The following is a 22,967-nucleotide window of genomic DNA, read 5'->3' as shown; positions in this document are numbered from 1 at the left end:
TCTAAAAATTAAAGGAGTACACAGTTCATAATGTGCCAATTATAACACAAATATTCCCAAAGTCTGGTAATAGAATGATAAAGAACAGTTCTGGTATGGTCACTAGCTGGCTGTGCAAGAGGAGGTATAACCGTACAAGCAGCTTTCTCCTCCCTTAAAGCGCTTTCACATGTCTATTATAGTTGTACATGTTACGTTCCCGATTGGTATATTTACATGTCCATTTTCATTCTGGTATGCAAATCAATCTGTACATGTATGGTCATCCTCTGCTATAACAGATGGCCATTGAGGTCACAACTGAGGAAGTTACACTCTAGCAGATAATTGCAGCACATGTATAGCTGAAACTGGCTCTTGACGAATATGAGCAGCAGAAACGGATATGGTCTTACATAGTTACAGCAAAAGACCAGAGGAGGATTTGATATTAGGATTTAGCACTATAGTATCCCCTATTTCACAGACAATAATTAAGCATCTCACCCGCTTTCCTATTATATATATAAAATATGGGTCTCTTCATAAAAGGTGGTGGCCACTAATCGGCAACCCATTGGCACCCAGTAAAAATCAACACATACTCCCCCCTGATGAAGACAGTTTCAGTAGTGTTGGCACTGCATTTCTCAGGGATCATGTGACATTATGTAAGGTAATCCCTGTGGCCAATTTGCGCTGTCTTCACTCTCCACTCTTTTAGACAAGGCAGACAACCAGAGGAAGTGAGAGCTGAGGCCGTTCTCTCATCTCCTCTGGATGTCAATTATACCTGTAGGAGAGGAGAGTGAAGCCAGTGCTGACTGGCAGCAGGGATCCTTGGGACAGTCAGTGCTGACACTGCTGTATAAGTATTATTTTACTGGGGGCAAATATAGGGATTAAGAAGGGGTTGAGGGTGGTTGACAACCTCTTTAGCCTCTGCTGCACTCGGAAGACCCATAAAAAAATGAATTGACCAAAGCCCGTGCATGAACTCCTCCACTCCTTCAGGACGGGATGAGATAGCCCTGAATTCTGGTTAGACCAACAATCAAGTTATTTCCTGTTTTTTTTTTTTTTTGTTTTGTTTTTTTTTGGGCGGTGGGAATAACCCTTTAAAAGGGAAAGAGGGGATTGCACTACTAAGACAGGTTATCAAACTTAGCTTCCTTTAGTTTGTAAAAGCACCACTTAAAGTGGAGTGGATCGAAGTACACTGTACAAATATATGGATGGATAGTACAGAGATATATACATGCAATTCTTATGTATACTGGGCTTCTGCATCTCTAATGCTGCTGCAGAACATCATATCCAAGCATACATTGTCCTAGCCTCCACTACAGGACATGCTAGTTTCATGACTGCAGTGGAGCTTTAGCTTTCCCAACTAACTACTTTACCTCCCTTACTTCTGTGGCACAATAGCTGCCATTACACTCTGTGCTGTTGGGCTGCGGGAGTGACAGGGCCCTTTCAGGACGTTTAGACCTGAGACACATGGCATCACAGAACCATGTAGTCTATAGTATGGCCATCGCTGGTATTAAATTTCATGGTGTCATTCACACTAGTCTCCCTTTTATTATGTTCTCTTTACGATAGCTGCTAGTTGAAGTATAATATGAGATGTGTTACTTGACTTAGTTGCACTAGTGGCTGGGCAGATTTTAGAACCGTATTTTATTGGTGGTACAAAGGGGTTAGCTGTGCACCAACAGGAGCATGGTCTAATTTTAACTCTTGGCAGCAGGACTTGATTGAACAATGAAAATCGGAAGAAGTTTGCCGATAAATACGTTGGTGCTTAAGTGTTTTCATGCCAGTCTGAGGAAAGAAGAGGAAGATCAGTGCGCGTCTTCCCTCCACTATTTCTTTTTTATCACGATGTTTGTTGAAGGGGGGTCATATCGTCCAGCCATGCTGGTTGGGTTTTGTTTCACGGTTTGGTTATTTTAGCCATTTATTGATTAAAGTTTGATTGGTATTTATTTCAGTTATATTCATTACATTCTGGCCTATTCAATCCACAGTTCCGGTGTCTGTCATTTTATATTTGATCATATTATGGGTATCTAGGAATGGGGCTTATGATATAGCGGTGTCACACTTGCATTAGCATTCCAAGTACTAAACTGTACTTTCCCTAAATTTTTGTGCGTAATAGTAAAAAAAAAATAAAAAAATCAAAATAAGTAATAGTTTTAGGTTGCTTGTCTATGTTAAGTATGATCAAAGCCTCTAAAAGCAATATATTGACTTCAAGGCATGGTATGACGCTCTTATAGGATACAGGTCACAACCTGTAACACTTGGTTGTAAGGTTAGAGCAATGTTTAAATAAGGGCATGGGGCAATGTTCAGGAAGGTGAGAAGATTGTGTAGATAGCGACCAAGGACAAGGAAATGAAAGTGAAATGTAAAAAAAATTACAACAGTTACAGCAGAGTGGAGGAATAGATGTAGGAAAATACACAATGCCTAAATACTAATGTCAATAAAAGAAAAGCTTGTACAAGGATTGAGTGTAGAATAATTCCGTACTGGGCTATAGTGTGGTCTGTGCACCATTACTTAATATCAGAAGATTCACTAACAAAACTGGAAACATAATAGATTCCATTGATACATTGTATGATGTCATAGATGGGCTAGGGGTAATTTTCAGGGGATGCTTTTTTTCCCCCATGAACAATCCATATTTATTCTTGAAGAAAAAAAATCAACGTGAATTCAAATATAGTCATATCGCATTCTGGAACATCAACATAACTTTCCAAACCCTGTGTATAACAAGCGTATGTATCTATCCATCCACCCTCTCACTGCACATACATAGAGTGTCTCCACTTCAGCTTTAGATTCCTGCAATTAAGAGACCTTTTGGTGACAACCTAGTCACATGACATGATGTCACAAAGGTTGTGAAGTAGTGATATAAACACCAGGGCCCTAGAAGAGTAGGGGCCCTACAAAATTGTCCAATTTGCTCTCCCTTCCCCCTAATGCTAGTCCTCGTATCAGCCTCTCTCTTATCTTTTAGACTCCTGCAATCAACAGACCTTTGATCACATGACTGTGAAGTCATCAAAGGTCCTTAAACAATCTTAACCTTGGAATACAACTGCTGGGGTCGCTAAGAGTGGAGGCTCTGAGAAATTGTGCAGTGTGACTCCACCTAACACCTTTACCAGACTGTAATTAGGCATTATTTTTTTACAGTAGTCTTATATTTCAAGCATACTCTAAAAATCCTAAAACATCAAGGTAGGGCTTATTTTCAGGGTGGGTCTTATTTTAGGAGAAACCCGGTATGTGAGATGTGTTTGCTTTTGTGGCACTTTGTTCAGATTTGTTCACACAAAAGTCACACTGTGTTGATATTATTTTGCTATGCCCACTTGCTATGGATCACAGCATATGGGACTCCATCTGAGGAACACAGTTTTGTATTTTGTGTAGATTAAAGAATTTATCCCATTTAAAAAAAAAGTTTGCCTAATCGTTTAGTTTGTTGTAAAAAACAAACAGCACTTTTCTTACTCTCCCCAGGTCCAGGATTGAGTTTGTAAGCTGCTGCCCCAGTCTGCTTGGTTCTACGTCACGTCAACAACGCAGCAGCTAATTAGTAAGCTCAGCGGCACATGTCTATATTAGCAAAGCCACTGAGCTTAGTAATTGTCTGCTGCGCTGTTGACGTGACCCCACCATTGCAACTTATACACAATCACCAAAGCACAGCAAAAGAGGCAGCACAGGATCGAGGTATGGTTTTTCTACAACTAAACGATTTCTGGAAGGAGAAAACCTCAAATTTCAAACCTTGCCTCATAGGAAGTCAAAGAGGTTTAACCATTTAGATATAGTTATGATCGACAATGGCTACTAAGTAGTTAAACAGCAGCGATCTGAGCCAGCTGTAACATGTTGTTAGAGGGGGGTGCTAGGTGTATACCAGACTGAGCACTTATCATATATAAAGCAGGCTCATCTTCTCTGAACCCACATGGGTGTAGGCAGAAAAAAAAACCCTGTTACGTTGTAAAACCAGTTTTATGCATTACTTAGACTGACTATGAAGTAGGTAACTAAAGGCCCCGTCACACTAAGCAACTTACCAGCGATCCCAACAACGATAGGGATCGCTGGTAAGTTGCTAGGAGGTTGCTGGTGAGATGTCACACTGCGACGCTCCAGCGATCCCACCAGCAACCTGACCTGGCAGGGATCGCTGGAGCGTCGCTACACGAGTTGCTGGTGAGCTCACCAGCAACCAGTGACCAGCCCCCAGCGCCGCGTGGAAGATGCTGCGCTTGGTAACTAAGGTAAATATCGGGTAACCAACCCGATATTTACCTTGGTTACCAACGCACGCAGCTACATGTGCTCTCCTAGTTACAGCACACATCGGGTTAATTACCCGATGTGTGCTGCAGCTAAATGTGCACAGAGCAGGGAGCAGCGCACAATGCTTAGCGCTGGCTCCCTGCTCTCCTAGTTACAGCACACATCGGGTTAATTACCCGATGTGTGCTGCAGCTAAATGTGCACAGAGCAGAGAGCAGCGCACAATGCTTAGCGCTGGCTCCCTGCTCTCCTAGTTACAGCACACATCGGGTTAATTAACCCGATGTGTCCTGCAGCTACATGTGCACAGAGCAGGGAGCAGCGCACACCGCTTAGCGCTGGCTCCCTGCTCTCCTAGTTACAGCACACATCGGGTTAATTAACCCGATGTGTCCTGCAGCTACATGTGCACAGAGCAGCAGCCGGCACTGACAGTGAGAGGGCGGAGGCTGGTAACAAAGGTAAATATCGGGTAACCAAGGACAGGGCTTCTTGGTTACCCGATGTTTACATTGGTTACCAGCCTCCGCAGAAGCCGGCTCCTGCTGCCTGCACATTTAGTTGTTGCTGTCTCGCTGTCACACACAGCGATCTGTGCTTCACAGCGGGACAGCAACAACTAAAAAATGGCCCAGGACATTCAGCAACAACCAACGACCTCACAGCAGGGGCCAGGTTGTTGCTGGATGTCACACACAGCAACATCGCTAGCAACGTCACAAAAGTTGTTCGTTAGCAGCGATGTTGCTAGCGATGTTGCTTAGTGTGACGGGGCCTTTAGCCGAATACTGGGTGTCCCAACCCAAGTCTTCCATGAAACATGACAATGGTTGCATCAGATGTGTACAACAGCAACAGTTCTATTACTGGGCAGAGAAGTAGTCTGCTAACTTATTAAGGGAATCTCCTGTTAACGCTGTCTTGTCACGGCTAATGTTCCTTTTTCCACTTTAGTTTACTCCACCTTCTTCCAAGGGACCTAACTTTTTATTTTTTTTTAGTCAAAATGGCTTTATGAGTGCTTATTTTTTTGCAGAACAAGTTGTAGTTTTGAATGACATCACTCATGTGAATGTAATGAAAAACGAGATAAAAAAAAAATAACAATTGCAGTAAAGTAGCTAAAATATCACAATTCTGCAATATTTTGAGTTTTGTTTTTCAAAGTTCACTGTGTAGTAAAGATGACTTTCAAATGTGATTCTTCAGCCAAGTAAGACTCAAGTGATACCATAAAGGGATGGTCCAAAGTCAAACTAAATTTCCATCTAAATGCCTATCTATTTAGTGCTGTAATCCAAGCTATATTCCAATATACTTGTGTTGAAAATTTGCCACTGTTTCTTAATTATATATTTTAATCAGCCTAAGGCACACTAGAAACTACAATATATACAATATGGAATCTACAGAATATATACATAGGTCAGAGTACATCTACAAATAAGGCATAGTTACAAACAGAGGCAGAACATGTAGTTACCTTATGCATCTGGCCACAGGGGGGCGCCGTTCGACCAGGGTTCCAGGGACTTTCTCACATGTGTTCTCAGACACAAGACCCCCAGCAAAGACGACTAAAAATTGCTGAACTGGGTTTATCAAACTGGCTACAATCCATGTCCCCTCCTACCTGTGACCTCACAGGGGAGCACTGCCCCTCCCCTGTCTTGACTCTAAAATAATATCCCAAAGTGATTATTGGCCATAACTTTGCCTGGGAACGTCGTAGGTGGACGCCAATACTCTCATTTTTAGTTATGGTTTTACCTTCACAATGATAGGACACATGGGTAGCTTGCTGGTACCCCACTTGCCCATATCAAATTTGGGATACCTACAAGGGCCCAACAACTATATAAAATATGTGCTGGACTCGTCAGCCTGCCCCGATGCCATATTTCTGCTTGACATATTTATAGGAAGCACGGCTCACAAAATATTGAACATTTATTCCTGGTGCCGGTCTGTCTCGGCACTTCAGGATGCCTGTTAATTAGGTAGGAACTCCTTCCACAGTGTCGCCGAGGGGGGGTCTTCCTTCCCTTTTGTTGTTCTCCAGGTCTAAAGCTGGTGTCACACTAAGCGACAACGACGTCACTGTTACGTCACCATTTTCGGTGACGTAACAGCGACCTTGTAAGTCGCTGTTATGATCGCTGCTTAGCTGTCAAACACAGCAGAAGCAGCGATCATAACGTCGCTGTGCTACATGTGCAGAGAGCAGGGAGCCGCGCTTAGCGCTGGCTCCTTGCTCTCCTAGGTACAGAACACATCGGGTTAATGAACCCGATGTGTGCTGCAGCTACATGTCACAGTGCAGAGAGCAGGGAGCCGCGCGCACTGCTTAGCGCTGGTTCCTTGCTCTCCTTGCTACAGTATACATCGGGTTAATTACCCCGATGTGTACTGCAGCCACATGTCACAGTGCAGGAGCCGGCGCTGGCAGCAAGAGCGGAGGCCGGTAACGAAGGTAAATATCGGGTAACCAGGGAAAGGTCTTCCCTTGGTTACCCGATGTTTACGCTGGTTACAGCTTACCGCAGCTGCCAGTGCCGGCTCCTGCTCGCTTCATTTCGTCGCTCTCTCGCTGTCACACACAGCGATGTGTGTGTCACAGCGGGAGAGTGACGACCAAAAAATGAAGCTGGACATTCAGCAACGACCGGCGACCTCACAGCAGGGGCCAGGTCATTGCTGGATGTCACACACAGCGACAGCGACGGGACGTCGCTGCAACGTCACAGAAAATGGTGACGTAGCAGCGACGTCGTTGTCGTCGTCGTTATGTGTGACACCAGCTTAACAGCTCAGCTAATTTCCATATCATAGGAGATTGCCTTCTGCTCAAGCCACTGCTAAACAGACAGGTTCCTCAGGTTCATTAGCATACTGATTGAAGCCTCTTTAGACCTGAAGGCCCAGTCACACACAACCCTGACAAGATGGTGAAGATGGCGGCTATAGGAATATGGCTTATAACTCAGAATATATCCCTATGTCCTCACACTTTTCTTTTATAAAAGGCCTGCAGATCTTCTCTGTGAAGCAATCTGCAGTAGTCGGCCATCATGTTCACATTTCATCTACCTTAGTGTCGTTGTTCCATCTCCTTGATATCATTATCTTTCTCGATCTTCACTAACAGCAGCAAGGTTTTTAGGAAAGTAGTCAAGTGCAAATGTAAAAAATGTACTTCAAATTCATCAGACAACCGAAGGTTTTAAAACCTTTCAGCATGTTCTCCATGGTGGACTTAAATTTTGGAACTTTGTTGTTACCTAGAATTTTTTTCACATCTTCATAAAGGGAGTCTGTCACCAGGTTTTTAACACCTAATCTTAGAGCAGCATAATGTACGGTCAGAGATCCTGATTCCAGGAATGTTTCACATACTGGTCCGCTTAGTGTAGTTTTGATAAAATCACTGTTTAATCAGCAGTAGAGAGGACTACTTGGCATGCTGCCAGGTAGACCAACTTATTCATAAACTGTATAACTACTAGATCTGCAGCAGAGAAAAAAACCATAGATTTTAATCAAAACGACAGCAAACAGCCCAGTAAGTGACATCGCTGGAATCTGGGTCTCTGTCTCTACATTATCCTGCTCTCAGATGGGGGAGCAAAAACCTGGTGACAGTTTCCCTTTAAAAGAATCCCAAGCTCTTTTCTCAACAGCTTTAATTTTTGTTTCACACACGTCATCCTTCATGAGCTTCCAAATATCCAAAACCACAAAAGTAGAAAACAAAGTACACAGGTACTTTACCAGTCTCTCCTTTTGATAGAGCTTGCACAAACTGCTTTATCAATCCAAGATTAGTGTGGAGAGGTGCCAGAAGAACTATAGTGGGATCAACTAAACTCTTCGCAACTTTGTTATTGAGTCCAAGTTGCAAAGATGTTCTCGATGGCCAACGTTTTTAGCTCCAGTAATGAGTCCCGTCCTGGCTGTCTCATTCATACAAAAAGCATGGATACTTTGTATATCCTCTTTGCTGCCCAAAGAACTTTCAGATCACCACATATTGACCATCCTTGATCCTTGTGGTTAAGTTTCTTGAGAAGTCTAAATTTTCAGAGCTTTCCTTCAAGTGCACAGAACTCCCTACAGCCACTGAAGCATATTTGCTGCCACTGCGCAGTAGAAGTTTTTAGACTTTCTTTTTGTGGATAAATCAGTAGTCTCTACTTGCTCACATGTACTCAATGTTACATTTTTTCATTAGTCCAGGAACATCACTACAATACACTAGAGCAGTCATGGCAAACCTTTCACAGGCCGAGTGCCCAAACTGTAGCCCTATTCAAATGATTTTTATTAGATTTTGTAGTTAACAAATCTTGAAATCATGCGTTACAAAATTTAAGGACATATAGATCGTAAAGCAAGGTTAAGAAAATGCACATATTTTGACCCTCCAGTTTGTTAGTGTTGATACATCAAGCAGTATATTTTGTTGGTCAAATCAATTGCTTATGAATTAACTTTTTGTAAAACATAACTAAACAACAAATAAAATGAACAACTTCCTGACATGGATTCCGTAGACAGTCCAGCAAATTTGCAAGATCAGAAACATATAATTCTAGTGAGTTTTAGATCAGGGAGTTATCAAAGACTAGAGCTTCAGGCCTGGAATTATTAGTGAGCTTGTATTTCTCGAATATAGTTAGTGTTTTCTTAACGTCAGTTGGGCTATATAGTCTGTCGGTGATTGGGCTCTGGCCATGGGTCCCATTTGGTGAGGTACTTTATTTGAGTATTATTTTTTATGGCATAGTAGTACTCTAAAGTTTTATGTAGAGTTAGTTTCTCCTTAGCTTCTTGAATATTAGGAGCTTTCTCACTTTTCCATTTGGATGCAATGAGATTAGTGGACACTAGTAGAATATGTATTACTATGGGCCTAAAATGTTTAGGTATCGCTTCAATGTTTAAGAGAAGAAGAAGTAATTCTGGAGTTAGGGTATGTGCGCACGTTGCTTTTTACCTGCTTTTTTGCTGCTTTTTCTTCTGCGCTGTTTAATGCCAAAATGGATGTGTTCTTCTATTCAAGCAAAGTCTATGGGAATTTGGGTTTCTTGTTCACACTATGTTGTTCAAAATGCTGCCTTTTTGAGGCAGAACTTTGGTCAAAAACTCAGCTTTTCAAAGAAGCAACATGTCAATTGTTTTTGCCATTTGGGTTTTGCACTGCAAAGCTGAGTTTTTGACCAAAGTTCTGCCACAAAAAGGCAGCATTTTGAACAACATAGTGTGAACAAGAAACCCAAATTCCCATAGACTTTGCTTGAATAGAAGAACACATCCATTTTGGCATTAAACAGCGCAGAAGAAAAAGCAGCAAAAAAGCAGGTAAAAAGCAACGTGCGCACATACCCTTAGAGCTACATCTAGCTGTGTAATGGACTTTATAAGTGATTGAATGTCTCTCCAGAATTTCTTAATTTTTGGACACGACCAAAATATGTGAGTTATGTTGCCTGAATTTCCACAGTTTCTCCAGCATTTGTTTGAGGTGTCTGGGTTAATTAAATGTAATTTATGGGGTGTGTAATACCAGCGGGTTATTATCTTATAATTTGTTTCTATAAGAGCAACGCAAGGTATATTTTTGTAGACTGTGGCCAATGACTTTTGAAATCTTTCTTCAAATTGATTTTCTGGGATTTTTAACTCGATTTTCCACTTTTCCAAGTGTTTTAAGTTACGGAGATTTGTGTCTTCGTTATAAATTTGGTAGATATATTTTGTTTTCCAAGTGTTTTGATTATTTGGATTCTTTAAGAGAGCTGTGATGTTACTTGGAAGGTGGAGGGTGGTGCTAGGTTTCATGAATATTTTTTCTATTATATTCCAAGTTTTCTTATTTGACTTTGTTAGTTTGAATTCTTTTGCTAAGTCTTGATAGGGTTTCAGCTTATCGTTATCGAGTATGTCTGAGATTAAGCATATTCCCTTGGATTTCCAGTCGTTGAGCTTTAATCTTGGTGAGAATGCAGAAAACGTTTCGATCTTCATCCAACTTATTGATTCGGTGCCGTGTATTTTTCTAGATTGGGCTCCAAATTTCCTCCATGTTATTATTGAGTTCCTGGTGATGACCTCCTTAGGTAGTCGCTTTTTAGAGTCACATAGGTAGGCCACCACCAGATCTCCAACTTCTATATTTGGACAGTAAGAATATTCAAGTCCCACCCATGCAGGTTTATCACCTCTGTTCCAATACTTCTGGCTGCTTTTAATAGTCGTTGCTTGATAGTAGGCCATTATGTTTGGCATCCCCAACCCACCATTGATTCTGTTTTTGTTTAGGGTAGATTGTGCTACTCAAGGTTTAGTTTTACCCCATACAAAAGATGTTCGTTGAGTTTGGAGTTTTTGTATAAGCTTCTTCTTGATTGGTAATGGGATAGTTCTGAATATATAAAGTAGCTTGGGAAGTTCCAGCATTTTGTATGTGTTTATTTTTCCTAACAAGGAAAGCTCTACTTTGGACAGATGTTGTAGATCTTTTTGGATGGTATTAAAAATGTCAGTAATATTCTGGTTAGCGCAGTCCTTTGTGTTTTTTTGTTTGATTCCTAAATAAGACATGCTGTCCACATTCCACTGAAATTCGATTTCCGATTGTAGGACTTTTAATAGATCCGGATCCAGATTGAGGTGCATAGCCTGGGTTTTATCCATATTGACCCTATATAATGAGACCCTTGAGAACTCTTTAAAAACTTCCAAGGTCTGTTTGACCGAGTTCAGTGGATCCGTTCGAGAGAGTAGGATGTCATCTGCGAAAAGTGACACTTTGAATTGTCTGTTATTAGCAGGGACGCCCCTAATCCGGCTGTCCATCCTGATCTTTTCCGCCAAGGGCTCAATGAAAAGATCGAACAATGATGGGGAAAGAGGACACCCCTGCCTTGTTCCATTCGAGAGGTTGATTTTACCCGAGAGGAGACCATTTGTTAAAATTCTTGCAGACGGGTTTGAGTAGAATGATTTTATAAGGTCTAATACCCTCCCATTGAAGCCAAATTTTTTTAAAGTTTGAAGTAAGTAGTTCCACTGAACCCGGTCAAATGCCTTCTCAGCATCAATTGTGATAAAGACTGTGGGAGTCTTAGTTTCCCCTGAGTGAGTGAGTAGGTTTAGGATTCGTCTGGTAGCGTCTTCTGCTCCTCTGTTCGCAATGAACCTCACTTGATCTTTGTGTATAAGGTTCGGTACTATTTTTTGTAGTCTGGTGGCTAGGGTTTTTGCCAATATTTTCAGGTCAGAATTTAGGAGTGAAATGGGGAATAGTTTCCAATGAGGTCTCTGTCTCCCTTTTCTTTATACAAAACTGATATAGTGGCTTCTTGCATCTCCTCAGGTAATTTTAAGCCTAGTGATAGTTCATTGATGAGGGTGGTTAAATATGGGGTTAAGATTATAGCAAACTTTTTGTAGTACTCATTGGGAATTCCATCTGGTCCTGGTGCTTTATTTTGTTTTAGAGAGTTTATTGTAGCCATTATGTCACTGTTTTTGTATGGGGTGTTTAGAAAGAAGGGAATTTTGTTACTTACCGTAAATTCCTTTTCTTCTAGCTCTTATTGGGAGACCCAGACGATTGGGGTATAGCTACTGCCCTCCGGAGGCCACACAAAGCACTACACTAAAAAGTGCAAGGCCCCTCCCCTTCTGGCTATACCCCCCCGTGGTATCACGGGTACTCCAGTTTTAGTGCCAAAGCAAGGAGGAAGCCAATAACTGGTTTAAACAAATTAACTCCGAGAAACATCGGAGAACTGAGAAAACCGTTCAACATGAACAACATGTGTACCCGCAAACAACAAAAAAATCCCGAAGGACAACAGGGCGGGTGCTGGGTCTCCCAATAAGAGCTAGAAGAAAAGGAATTTACGGTAAGTAACAAAATTCCCTTCTTCTTCAGCGCTCTATTGGGAGACCCAGACGATTGGGACGTCCAAAAGCTGTCCCTGGGTGGGTAAAGAAATACCTCATGTTAGAGCTGCAAAAAAACAGCCCTCCCCTACGGGGATGTCACTGCCGCCTGCAGGACTCTTCTACCTAAGCTGGCATCCGCCGAAGCATAGGTATGCACCTGATAATGCTTGGTGAAAGTGTGCAGACTGGACCAGGTTGCTGCCTGGCACACCTGTTGAGCCGAAGCCTGGTGACGTAATGCCCAGGACGCACCCACGGCTCTGGTTGAGTGGGCTTTTAGCCCTGAAGGAACCGGAAGCCCCGCAGAGCGGTAGGCCTCTAGAATTGGTTCTTTGATCCATCGAGCCAGGGTGGCTTTAGAAGCCTGCAATCCCTTGCGCGGACCAGCGACAAGGACAAAAAGTGCATCGGAACGGCGTATGGGCGCCGTTCGGGAGATGTAGATTCTGAGTGCTCTCACCAGATCTAGCAAACGTAAGTCCTTTTCATACCGGTGAACCGGATGAGGGTAAAAGGAAGGCAAGGATATATCCTGATTAAGATGAAACGAGGATACGACCTTAGGGAGAAACTCCGGAATGGGGCGCAGCACTACCTTGTCCTGGTGGAACACCAGGAAAGGAGCCTTGGATGACAAAGCTGCCAGCTCAGACACTCGCCGAAGCGATGTGATCGCGACAAGAAACGCCACTTTCTGTGACAGTCGAGAAAAGGAAACGTCCTTTAGAGGCTCGAAGGGCGGCTTTTGCAGAGCAACAAGTACTCTGTTCAGATCCCATGGATCTAACGGCCGCTTGTACGGGGGCACAATATGACAGACCCCCTGTAGGAACGTGCGCACCTTAGGAAGACGTGCTAGACGCTTCTGAAAAAACACAGACAGTGCCGAGACTTGCCCTTTAAGGGAACTGAGCGACAAGCCCTTTTCCAACCCCGATTGCAGGAAGGAAAGAAAGGTGGGCAATGCAAATGGCCAAGGGGATACTCTCTGTGCAGAGCACCAAGATAAGAAAATCTTCCACGTCCTGTGGTAGATCTTAGCAGACGTTGACTTCCTAGCCTGTCTCATTGTGGCTACGACTCCTTGAGATAATCCTGCAGACGCTAGGATCCAGGACTCAATGGCCACACAGTCAGGTTCAGGGCCGCAGAATTCTGATGGAAAAACGGCCCTTGGGACAGTAAGTCTGGTCGGTCTGGCAGTGACCACGGTCGACCGACCGTGAGATGCCACAGATCCGGATACCACGATCTCCTCGGCCAGTCTGGGGCGACGAGTATGACGCGGCTGCAATCGGATCTGATCTTGCGTAACACTCTGGGCAAGAGTGCCAGAGGTGGGAAGACGTATGGGAGCCGGAACTGCGACCAATCTTGAACTAATGCGTCTGCCGCCAGAGCTCTTTGATCGCGCGACCTCGCCATGAATGCCGGGACCTTGTTGTTGTGCCGGGACGCCATTAGGTCGACGTCCGGCACTCCCCATCGGCGACAGATTTCCTGAAACACGTCCGGGTGAAGGGACCATTCCCCTGCGTCCATGCCCTGGCGACTGAGGAAGTCTGCTTCCCAGTTTTCTACGCCGGGGATGTGAACTGCGGATATGGTGGAGGCCGTGGCTTCCACCCACATCAGAATCCGCCGGACTTCCTGGAAGGCTTGCCGACTGCGTGTCCCCCCTTGGTGGTTGATGTATGCCACCGCTGTGGAGTTGTCCGACTGAATTCGGATCTGCCTTCCTTCCAGCCACTGCTGGAAGGCTAGTAGGGCAAGATACACTGCTCTGATTTCCAGAACATTGATCTGAAGGGTGGACTCCTGCGGAGTCCACGTCCCCTGAGCCCTGTGGTGGAGAAACACTGCTCCCCACCCTGACAGACTCGCATCTGTCGTGACCACTGCCCAGGATGGGGGCAGGAAGGATCTTCCCTGAGACAATGAGGTGGGAAGGAGCCACCATTGTAGAGAGTCCTTGGCCGTCTGGGAAAGAGAGACTTTCCTGTCCAGGGACGTTGACTTCCCGTCCCATTGGCGGAGAATGTCCCATTGAAGTGGGCGCAGATGAAACTGCGCAAAGGGAACTGCTTCCATGGCTGCCACCATCTTCCCGAGGAAGTGCATGAGGCGCCGTAAGGGGTGCGACTGGCCCTGAAGGAGGGATTGCACCCCTGTCTGTAGTGACCGCTGCTTGTTCAGCGGAAGCTTCACTCTCGCTGCTCGAGTATGGAACTCCATGCCAAGATACGTTAGTGACTGTGTCGGAGACAGATTCGACTTTGGAAAGTTGATGATCCATCCAAACGTCTGTAGAGTCTCCAGTGTAGCATGTAGACTGAGTTGGCATGCCTCTTGAGAGGGTGCCTTGACAAGTAGATCGTCTAGGTAAGGGATCACCGAGTGTCCCTGAGAGTGCAAGACTGCTACCACTGCCGCCATGACCTTGGTGAAAACCCGTGGGGCTGTCGCCAGACCGAATGGCAGAGCTACGAACTGAAGATGTTCGTTTCCTATCACAAAACGTAGAAAACGTTGATGTTCTGTAGCAATTGGCACGTGGAGATAAGCATCTTTGATGTCTATTGAGGCAAGGAAGTCTCCTTGAGACATTGAGGCCACGACAGAGCGGAGGGTTTCCATCCGGAACCGCCTGGCGTGCACATGTTTGTTGAGCAGCTTTAGATCCAGAACAGGACGGAACGAGCCGTCCTTTTTTGGAACCACAAAGAGATTGGAGTAAAACCCTCGCCCTTGTTCCTGAGGCGGTACAGGAACCACTACTCCTTCCGCTCTTAGGGAGTCCACCGCCTGCAGCAGGGCATCTGCTCGGTCTGGATGTGGGAAGGTGCTGAAGAACCGAGCTGGAGGACGAGAACTGAACTCGATTCTGTACCCGCGCGACAAAATGTCTGTCACCCACCGGTCTTTGACCTGTGACATCCAAATGACGGAAAAGCGGGAGAGCCTGCCCCCGACCGGAGATGCGGAGGGGGGGAGCTGGAAGTCATGAGGTGGCCGCTTTGGAAGCGGTTCCTCCATTTGCTTTCTTGGGGCGCGCGTGAGCCCGCCAGGAATCTGAGCTTCTTTGCGTCCTCTGAGTCCCTTTGGACGAGGAGAATTGTGTCTTGCCCGAACCTCGAAAGGACTGAAACCTCTGCTGCCACTTTTTCTGCTGAGGTTTGCTTGTTCTGGGCTGGGGTAAAGAAGAGTCTTTACCCTTGGACTGTTTAATGATGTCAGCCAATGGCTCGCCAAACAGTCTATCTCTAGATAAAGGCAAGCTGGTTAAACATTTTTTGGAACCAGCATCTGCTTTCCAGTCCTTTAACCACAAGGCTCTGCGCAAAACTACCGAATTGGCGGACGCCATTGAGGTGCGGCTGGTAGATTCTAGGACCGCATTGATAGCGTAAGACGCGAACGCGGACATCTGCGAGGTAAGGGACGCCACTTGCGGCACCGCTGGATGTAAGATAGCATCCACTTTTGCTAAACCAGCTGAAATAGCTTGGAGTGCCCATACGGCTGCGAATGCTGGAGCAAACGACGCGCCGATAGCTTCATAGACAGATTTTAACCAAAGGTCCATCTGTCTGTCATTGGCATCCTTAAGTGAAGCGCCATCCTCCACTGCAACTATGGATCTAGCTGCAAGTTTGGAAATCGGGGGGTCAACTTTTGGACACTGGGTCCAGCGCTTGACCACATCAGGGGGAAAAGGAAAACGTGTATCCTTAGAACGTTTAGAGAAACGCCTTTCTGGATGAGCGTCGTGTTTCTGGATTGACTCTCTGAAGTCAGAGTGATCCAAGAAAGCACTTAATTTACGCTTGGGATAGAGGAAACGAAACTTCTCCTGCTCTGCAGCTGCCTCCTCTGCTGAAGGGGCTGGGGGAGAAATATCTAACAGTCTATTGATGGCTGAGATAAGATCGTTTACCATGGCGTCCCCATCCGGGGTATCCAGATTGAGAGGGGTTCCAGGATAAGACTCCTGATCACTCTCATCAGACGCATCACAGGGAGACTGATTGCGCTGAGACCCTGAGCAGTGTGATGACGTTGAGGGTCTTTCCCAGCGAGCTCGCTTAGGGTGGCTGGGGCTATCATCTGAGTCATAATACTCAGCCTGTGAAGCCGGGGACCCCCTTGCAGTCTGGATTAAATCCAACTGAGGGGGATTAGAGGACAGAGACCTCGCCGTGTCCATAGACTGAGCCCCAGGCATGGATTGCAAAGTTTCAAGGATTTTTGCCATAGTCACAGACATACTACCCGCAAAAACTGCAAAGTCTGTCCCTGACACCGGGGCAGGACTTACAGGCGTCTCAGCCTGGGTCACTATCTCTCCTGACTCCGGCTGGCGAAGCAGCACCGGATCTGAGCATTGCACACAATGGGGGTCCTTGGAGCCTGCTGGTAGAGCAGCCCCACATGCAGCACACGCAGTGTACACAGCCCTAGCCTTGGCAGCCTTGCGTTTTGCGGATGACATGTTGCTGCCTCCTCAGAGTGATCTGGGTATACAGCCAGGAAGCGACCTCACAGTGCAAGCAATAAGGAAATATATATATATATATGTCCAGTGACACAGTACACTAATACACACTGAGGCACTAGAGGGGCCAGCTGAAAAGCCGCTTACCGCCCGCTTAAGAGCGGGTGTGTGATCTCCAAAGCCCCCTAGTCCAGGTCTCCCAGAGCCTTGCGTCCTTCCTCCAGCCAGACATGCATGTAATGGCTGCCGGCGTCCTGGGAGAGGAGGGGGGGCGGGCCCTGGGCGTTCCTGGCTAAGAGCGGGAAGCCTGCTTCCCTCTGTGCCTAGTGAGAGGGCTGGAGCATGTAAATCAGGCTCCAGCCCTCGTCGCTGCCGTGAAACAGCGTCTCTCCCCTACCCTGATTGACAGGGTGGGGGCGGGAACGAATCGGAGCTGCCGGCGTCCTAGGCCGCAAAAGCCGGGGACTAGATTTATAAACGCCACCGCCGTAAAAGCGCGGTCGGCGTGTCCCCGGCGAACTAAAAGTCACAGCAGCGCCGCCGGTCCAGCGGGGGTCGGCGCTGCGTTCCCACACACAGAAAAAAGTCCCCCAGTTAAACTGTAGGAACACTAGCTCTAGCGTTACGGTCCCCGGCGCACTACAACACCCAGCCAGCCCGGAGTGTGTCTGTGCCTGCCGGGGACACAGAGTACCTGTATGATGCAGGGCCATGTCCCTGATGGTACTCCTGCTCGGCATCCACCAGGTTCTATGGGTCTGTGGATGGAGCCCGGCGTCAGAGCTTTGAGGCCGGCAGGATCCCACTTCCACAGAGCCCTACAAGGGGATGTGGAAGGAAAACAGCATGTGGGGCTCCAGCCTCTGTACCAGCAATAGGTACCTCAACCTTACAACACCATCAACGGGTGAGAAGGGAGCATGCTGGGGGCCCTATATGGGCCCTCTTTTCTTCCATCCGAAATAGTCAGCAGCTACTGCTGACTAAAATCTGTGGAGCTATGCGTGGATGTCTGACCTCCTTCGCACAAAGCTTGAAAACTGGAGTACCCGTGATACCACGGGGGGGGTATAGCCAGAAGGGGAGGGGCCTTGCACTTTTTAGTGTAGTGCTTTGTGTGGCCTCCGGAGGGCAGTAGCTATACCCCAATCGTCTGGGTCTCCCAATAGAGCGCTGAAGAAATTTAAATCTTCGTTAGACAGAGAGGGTAACTGAATCGAGTCAAGGAATTGATTGATGTCTTCCTTAGTGGGTTTGTCTTCTAGTTTATTATTTTTTAAGTTGTATAGGTTGTTAAAACCTTGTTGGGAGCGTATATGTTGGCTAGTGTGTATGTAGTGTTATTTAGTTTGCAGATAACTATTAGATATCTACCTTCTGGGTCAATTATCGTTTTCAGTTCTTCAAATCTTATTGAGTCTCTTATAATGAGAGCCACACCTGATTTTTTCTTTTCATTTGAAGAGAGAAGGATTGTTGGGAATGATTTATGTTCAAATTTGGGTGTTTTTTCTAGGGCAAATTTTGTTTCCTGTAGTCCAATTACATCTGCTTTGAATTTTTGGATGTCCCTCCATATGAGAAACCTTTTTTGTGGCGAGTTTAACCTATTGACATTGATAGTCAGGAATTTTGTGGTCATCTTGGTGGTTGATAGCTTTTTTTTTTAGGCTTTTTCTCTTGGTGTTGTCTAGATATTTGATCTTCCTCCTGTTGGGGATACTTTTTGTCATGTTATTGATCATGTCAGGTACACTTGAGGTAACTATTTTAAACATAAACATGGGGTGAAGCTTCAAGGTAGATATATTGTGGGAGATATATTACAACAAATTTCTCCTTGTGGGCTAGTGTTTTCTGCCTATTAGGGTAGTCCCGATTCAGATAAGGGACTTGAGTGAGGGTGCACTGATAATTATCTCTTGGGATCATCTTTTTTCCTTCTCAGGTTGGGGAGATGCAATTTTCAAGTCTTTGAGCAATTTCAGCCCCTCTTCCGGCTCTTCGATTGACATGGTTTTTTGCTTAAATGTGAAGGTCAGATTATTATTTGGATGGCCCCAGCGGTAAAAGATGTCATTTTTCCTCAGAGCATCCATGATAGGCTTATAATCTCTTCTCCTTTTTAAAGTCTCCTTTGAAAGGTCGATAAATACTTTTAAGTTCTCGTGGGGGGATGGTAAAGTTTTGTTATTTCGTAAGAGATCCATTAGTGTTTCTTTTGTTCTATAGAACGTAAATCTCGCAATGACGTCTCTGGGGATTTCTTCTGCTAAGAATGTCGGTTTTGGGAGCCTGTGAACGCGTTCAAATGAATACTCCAATTCTGGGAGGGAGGGTAAAGCTTTTTTCACTATGTTTTTTACATATGTCATAAGGTTTGTGTTTTTGATCTTTTCTGGTATTCCTCGAAATTTTAAGTTACTTCTTCTGTCTCTATCTTCTCTATCTATCCATTTATTTCTTAGGAATTTTACCTCCTCTTTTAGCTTGTCTTGTTCTTTTTGTAAGTTCTTTGTGTCCTTTGAGAGTTCCTCCACATCTCTTTCGGTTTTCTCCGATCTTGAGGCTATCATTGCCACAGATGTTTTCAAGTCATCTAAGTCAGTTTTAAGCGATTTGTTGTAAGCTCTGAAGAGGAGGTTGTGGAAGAATTCCCGGTCCAGTGGCTGGCCCACATTGTAGTACACCATGAATTCTTCGTCGTTTGAATCTCTTCTGGCTTCTTTTTTGATTGGGCTTGAATTGGAAGAATTGCTCCTGTCTGAGTCTGTCATCAGGTAGATTTGTGACTTGGGCAGGGTTGTGTTTGTTTTCCATTTCTTTTCTTTTCTTGGTTAACCGTAACATCAAGTGATGGAGTGAGATCAGGTGCCCATAGGTCCCTATTGTTGTCTCCGCTATTTTTCCTTGATGATTGAGTAGGACCTTGGGCTATTGGGGGGGGGGGGGTTTGGTCCATACACTCCTTATACATGGTTTCATTGTCTACTGTTTTACTATTAGGATTATTTTTGTTTTTGGGTGGCATTGTATATTAATAGGAGTTTTATAATGTGCTTTTATTCTACTTTTACAATGTAGTTTATTGTGCAGGTTAACTACTGTGGTTTTAAGGATTTTTCTCCTTTTCTTACCTAATCCTTCCCTCTCCCTCCTGTAAAGTAGTTATTTCAGTCGAATGTCTCCCCTGTCACATCTATAGATTCCAATTTTGTTTTTGGATATTCTGATATACTTAAATTCAAACTGATATTGATTCTGATATGATTCAAATACCAAACTGTAGCCCTAAACCCATTTTTTTTTCCGAAGTGCCAACCAATCCTATTATGTAAATAGTTGATTGTAACCTTACCTTTGCAGTATTCTCTTCTCTTCAGCAGGGGGCATCACGCTCATGCATGCTTACCATACATTGCAGCTGAGCCCCTGCCCTTTCCAGACACAGCAGTTGGATTGATCTTTCTGGAAAAAAATTGCAGCATATTAGACACAAGGGATTTTAGCATGGAATGTAATCAGATGTCACCCTGTAATCCACATCTACATTTCAAAGTCTGAACATCCTGAAAACCCATAAAAACGTATGAGTTGCTCCCCTCCCCTTCATTGTGTAGTTATGTCCCCCTTCCTGGCCACTTCCTGGTAAACATGTCCCCCATCCTGATATGTATTTCCTACATTCTGGTATATTTGTCCCCATCCTGGTAAATATTCCTCATCCTGGTAAATGTACCCCATCCTGGTAAATGTACCCAATCCAGGCATGTACTTCATTCCTGGTAAATGTACCTCATTCAGGCATATTCCCTTATCCTGGTAAATGTCCCCTTTCCTGGTAAACGTACCCCATCCTGGAAAAATATACCCCATCCTGATAAATGTCCCCCTTCCTGGCAATTTTCCTCATCCTGGCATGTTCATGTACCCCCATCCTGGTAAATGTATCCCCCATCCTGGTAAATGTACCCCCTCCTGGCATGTTCCCCTTCCTGCTAAATGTACCCCATCCTGGAAGGCATGTTTCCCCCCATCCTTGCAGTCATGTTTCCCCCCATCCTTGCACGTTTCTCTCCATCCTTGCAGCCATGTTTGCCCCCGTGCTCTGTATGTTTGCCCCCGTGCTGGCACAGTCGCACACAGCTTGAAAATAAAAAAATAAAAAAAAAAAAAAAAAAAAAAAAAAAAAAAAAACTCACCTTGCAGCCCCTGCTCCTCCGCTGCGCGCCGCCCTCAGTCAGTTCAGAAAGATCCCCGGCGCCCACAGGACGCCGGCGCCGCCTCCTGACGCCCCCTCCATCTCCTAGGCAACAGGCCTGCGGCTCAGGAGAGGAGGCGTGTCAGAGGCAGGAGAAATGTCTCCTCCGCTCCAACACCAGTTTGTACTGTCGGCGCGACCACACCGACAGTACAAAGTGGCTCAGTGTGGCGACAGCGCGCGTGCCAGCACAAAGGGCTCTGCCTGCCCAGTGTGGCACGCGTGCCATAGGTTCGCCATCACTGCACTAGAGCATCGTCTTGAGAAAAGTATAGTATAGATGGAATTTCGTTTGGAATCCTTTGGAATTCTATTCTTTGGAAGCCTATGGAGTGAGTGTGAAAAAACTATGTGATTCAATTTTCACAATATTTTTAAGGAGTTCAGAGATCCAAAGTATCAAAAATTCACCATTTACTTTTTAAACAATTTTTGACTTACAGACCTGTGTAGTTATTGCAGTGTACAGCTAAAATCTTGTTTTTCTGTGAAGTCCAGATGTCAGCAGATCCACAGGCACCCAAAGATCATGTTACAGGGGACCAGCGGGTACCCAAGAAAGGTGTGGGACCAGGACGAGAGCATTAAATGCCACTATCAGCTTTATAATTAAGGCGTTAGTCAGAAACTTTGCTCAAATCTCTGCTATGAGCATATTCCGGCTGTATAAACCCGCATCTGGCAAGTGACATACTTGTATTTCACATGTCAGGAAGGGGATAAAGGGCTGGAAGTTTATGCACTCACACCTCTTATACAGCCTTGAATGCTAGGATGCTACTCTCCATAAGATAATATACCACAGTTTATGATGATTTCTAAGATTAGAAGTCACCAGTAGCTACATGATAAGAACATTTTATACTGGGATGGAACTCCAACGGACTCGTAAAAATTACATTTTTAGTAGGGCAAGTCATTAAAAGGTGTCCTTTTATAGGAATCAATTCTATGGCTCTTCTGAAAGATAAAATAAAATCACACGGAAACCCAAACAAATGAGTCTCGCATAAAGAAGAGAACTATATAAAGCAATTAAAACATAATTTTATTAATTAAAATATAAAGAAATATTAAAAAGATATATAAAGAGGTGCCTCACTCAGAGGGCAACAGCATCAGACACCAAAAAACATATGGCAGAGAATATATATTTCTATGCAGAGTGCACATTTATAGAACAGAGATAAATGAATAAATATAGCTTTAACGATTAAAAAATAAAGATAAATCCTAATCCAGGCAATCTTATTTCAGGAAAGGCAAAAAACACCAAAGTACTACACAGTACGAATCTGGTCATGTAAATCTATGCAGCTATAATGCCACTGCCTTAGGATACGCCAAAAAGATATGAGAGTAGCTAAAATTACCAACTCCATACAAGTACTAAAAAGGTAACAAACTCTTTCCTAAAAACTGTGACTCCCCGCTATAAGGAAATAAAAAGCTGTTTATGTAGCCCTCCAGCCTGACGCTGATCTGCTTCTTCCGGGGCCCCAAAATCTAAATCTAACCTTCAAATCTAAGGCAAAATTACTACTACTTGTTCTAGCATTAATGTAAACAAGGTCTAAAATCCACTGTCCGCCTAAGATTATGACTGCGTAAAAGAATAAATGTATGAATAGAAAAAAATGTCTGTAGCAAACCACACTACAGTAAAAGTAAAGTTAAATAAATCAGTACCTTCAAGTCCTGAATTGTGTCTGTCCAGTCCATTGCTGCTATCTGAGGTATGGCAGAAAGCAGTATACTTGTCGCTTTATTGGCATTTTCTTTTAATGTTTTCAGCACCTTGTCTACAGAGACCTTGGGGAAAAAAAACCCAAACAAGTGGTAAAAATATAATTGCTATAAGTGAATGATATATCTATTTAAAAGCCATTATGTGTATATAGAAGTGTTATCAGTCCCTTTGACCCA

At 44.5% G+C, this 22,967-nt stretch overlaps 1 protein-coding gene across 1 annotated transcript in view; it reads right to left on the bottom strand.

Annotated features, from left to right (window-relative positions):
• The window catches only part of MTAP (methylthioadenosine phosphorylase), a 109,179-nt gene that overhangs the window by 559 nt on the left and 85,653 nt on the right, over positions 1-22,967 (bottom strand). Inside the window, exon 7 of the mRNA XM_075339485.1 lies at positions 22,731-22,853. Within this exon, the coding sequence (XP_075195600.1) occupies positions 22,731-22,853 (123 nt within the window). The remainder of the gene's footprint in view (positions 1-22,730; positions 22,854-22,967) is intronic.

Source organism: Anomaloglossus baeobatrachus, chromosome 1 (genome assembly GCF_048569485.1).
Source record: "Anomaloglossus baeobatrachus isolate aAnoBae1 chromosome 1, aAnoBae1.hap1, whole genome shotgun sequence".
In the NCBI taxonomy this organism is placed as follows: domain Eukaryota; kingdom Metazoa; phylum Chordata; class Amphibia; order Anura; family Aromobatidae; genus Anomaloglossus; species Anomaloglossus baeobatrachus.
Note: the sequence above shows the minus strand (reverse complement) of the source record. Positions and strands in the feature narration are given on the sequence as shown.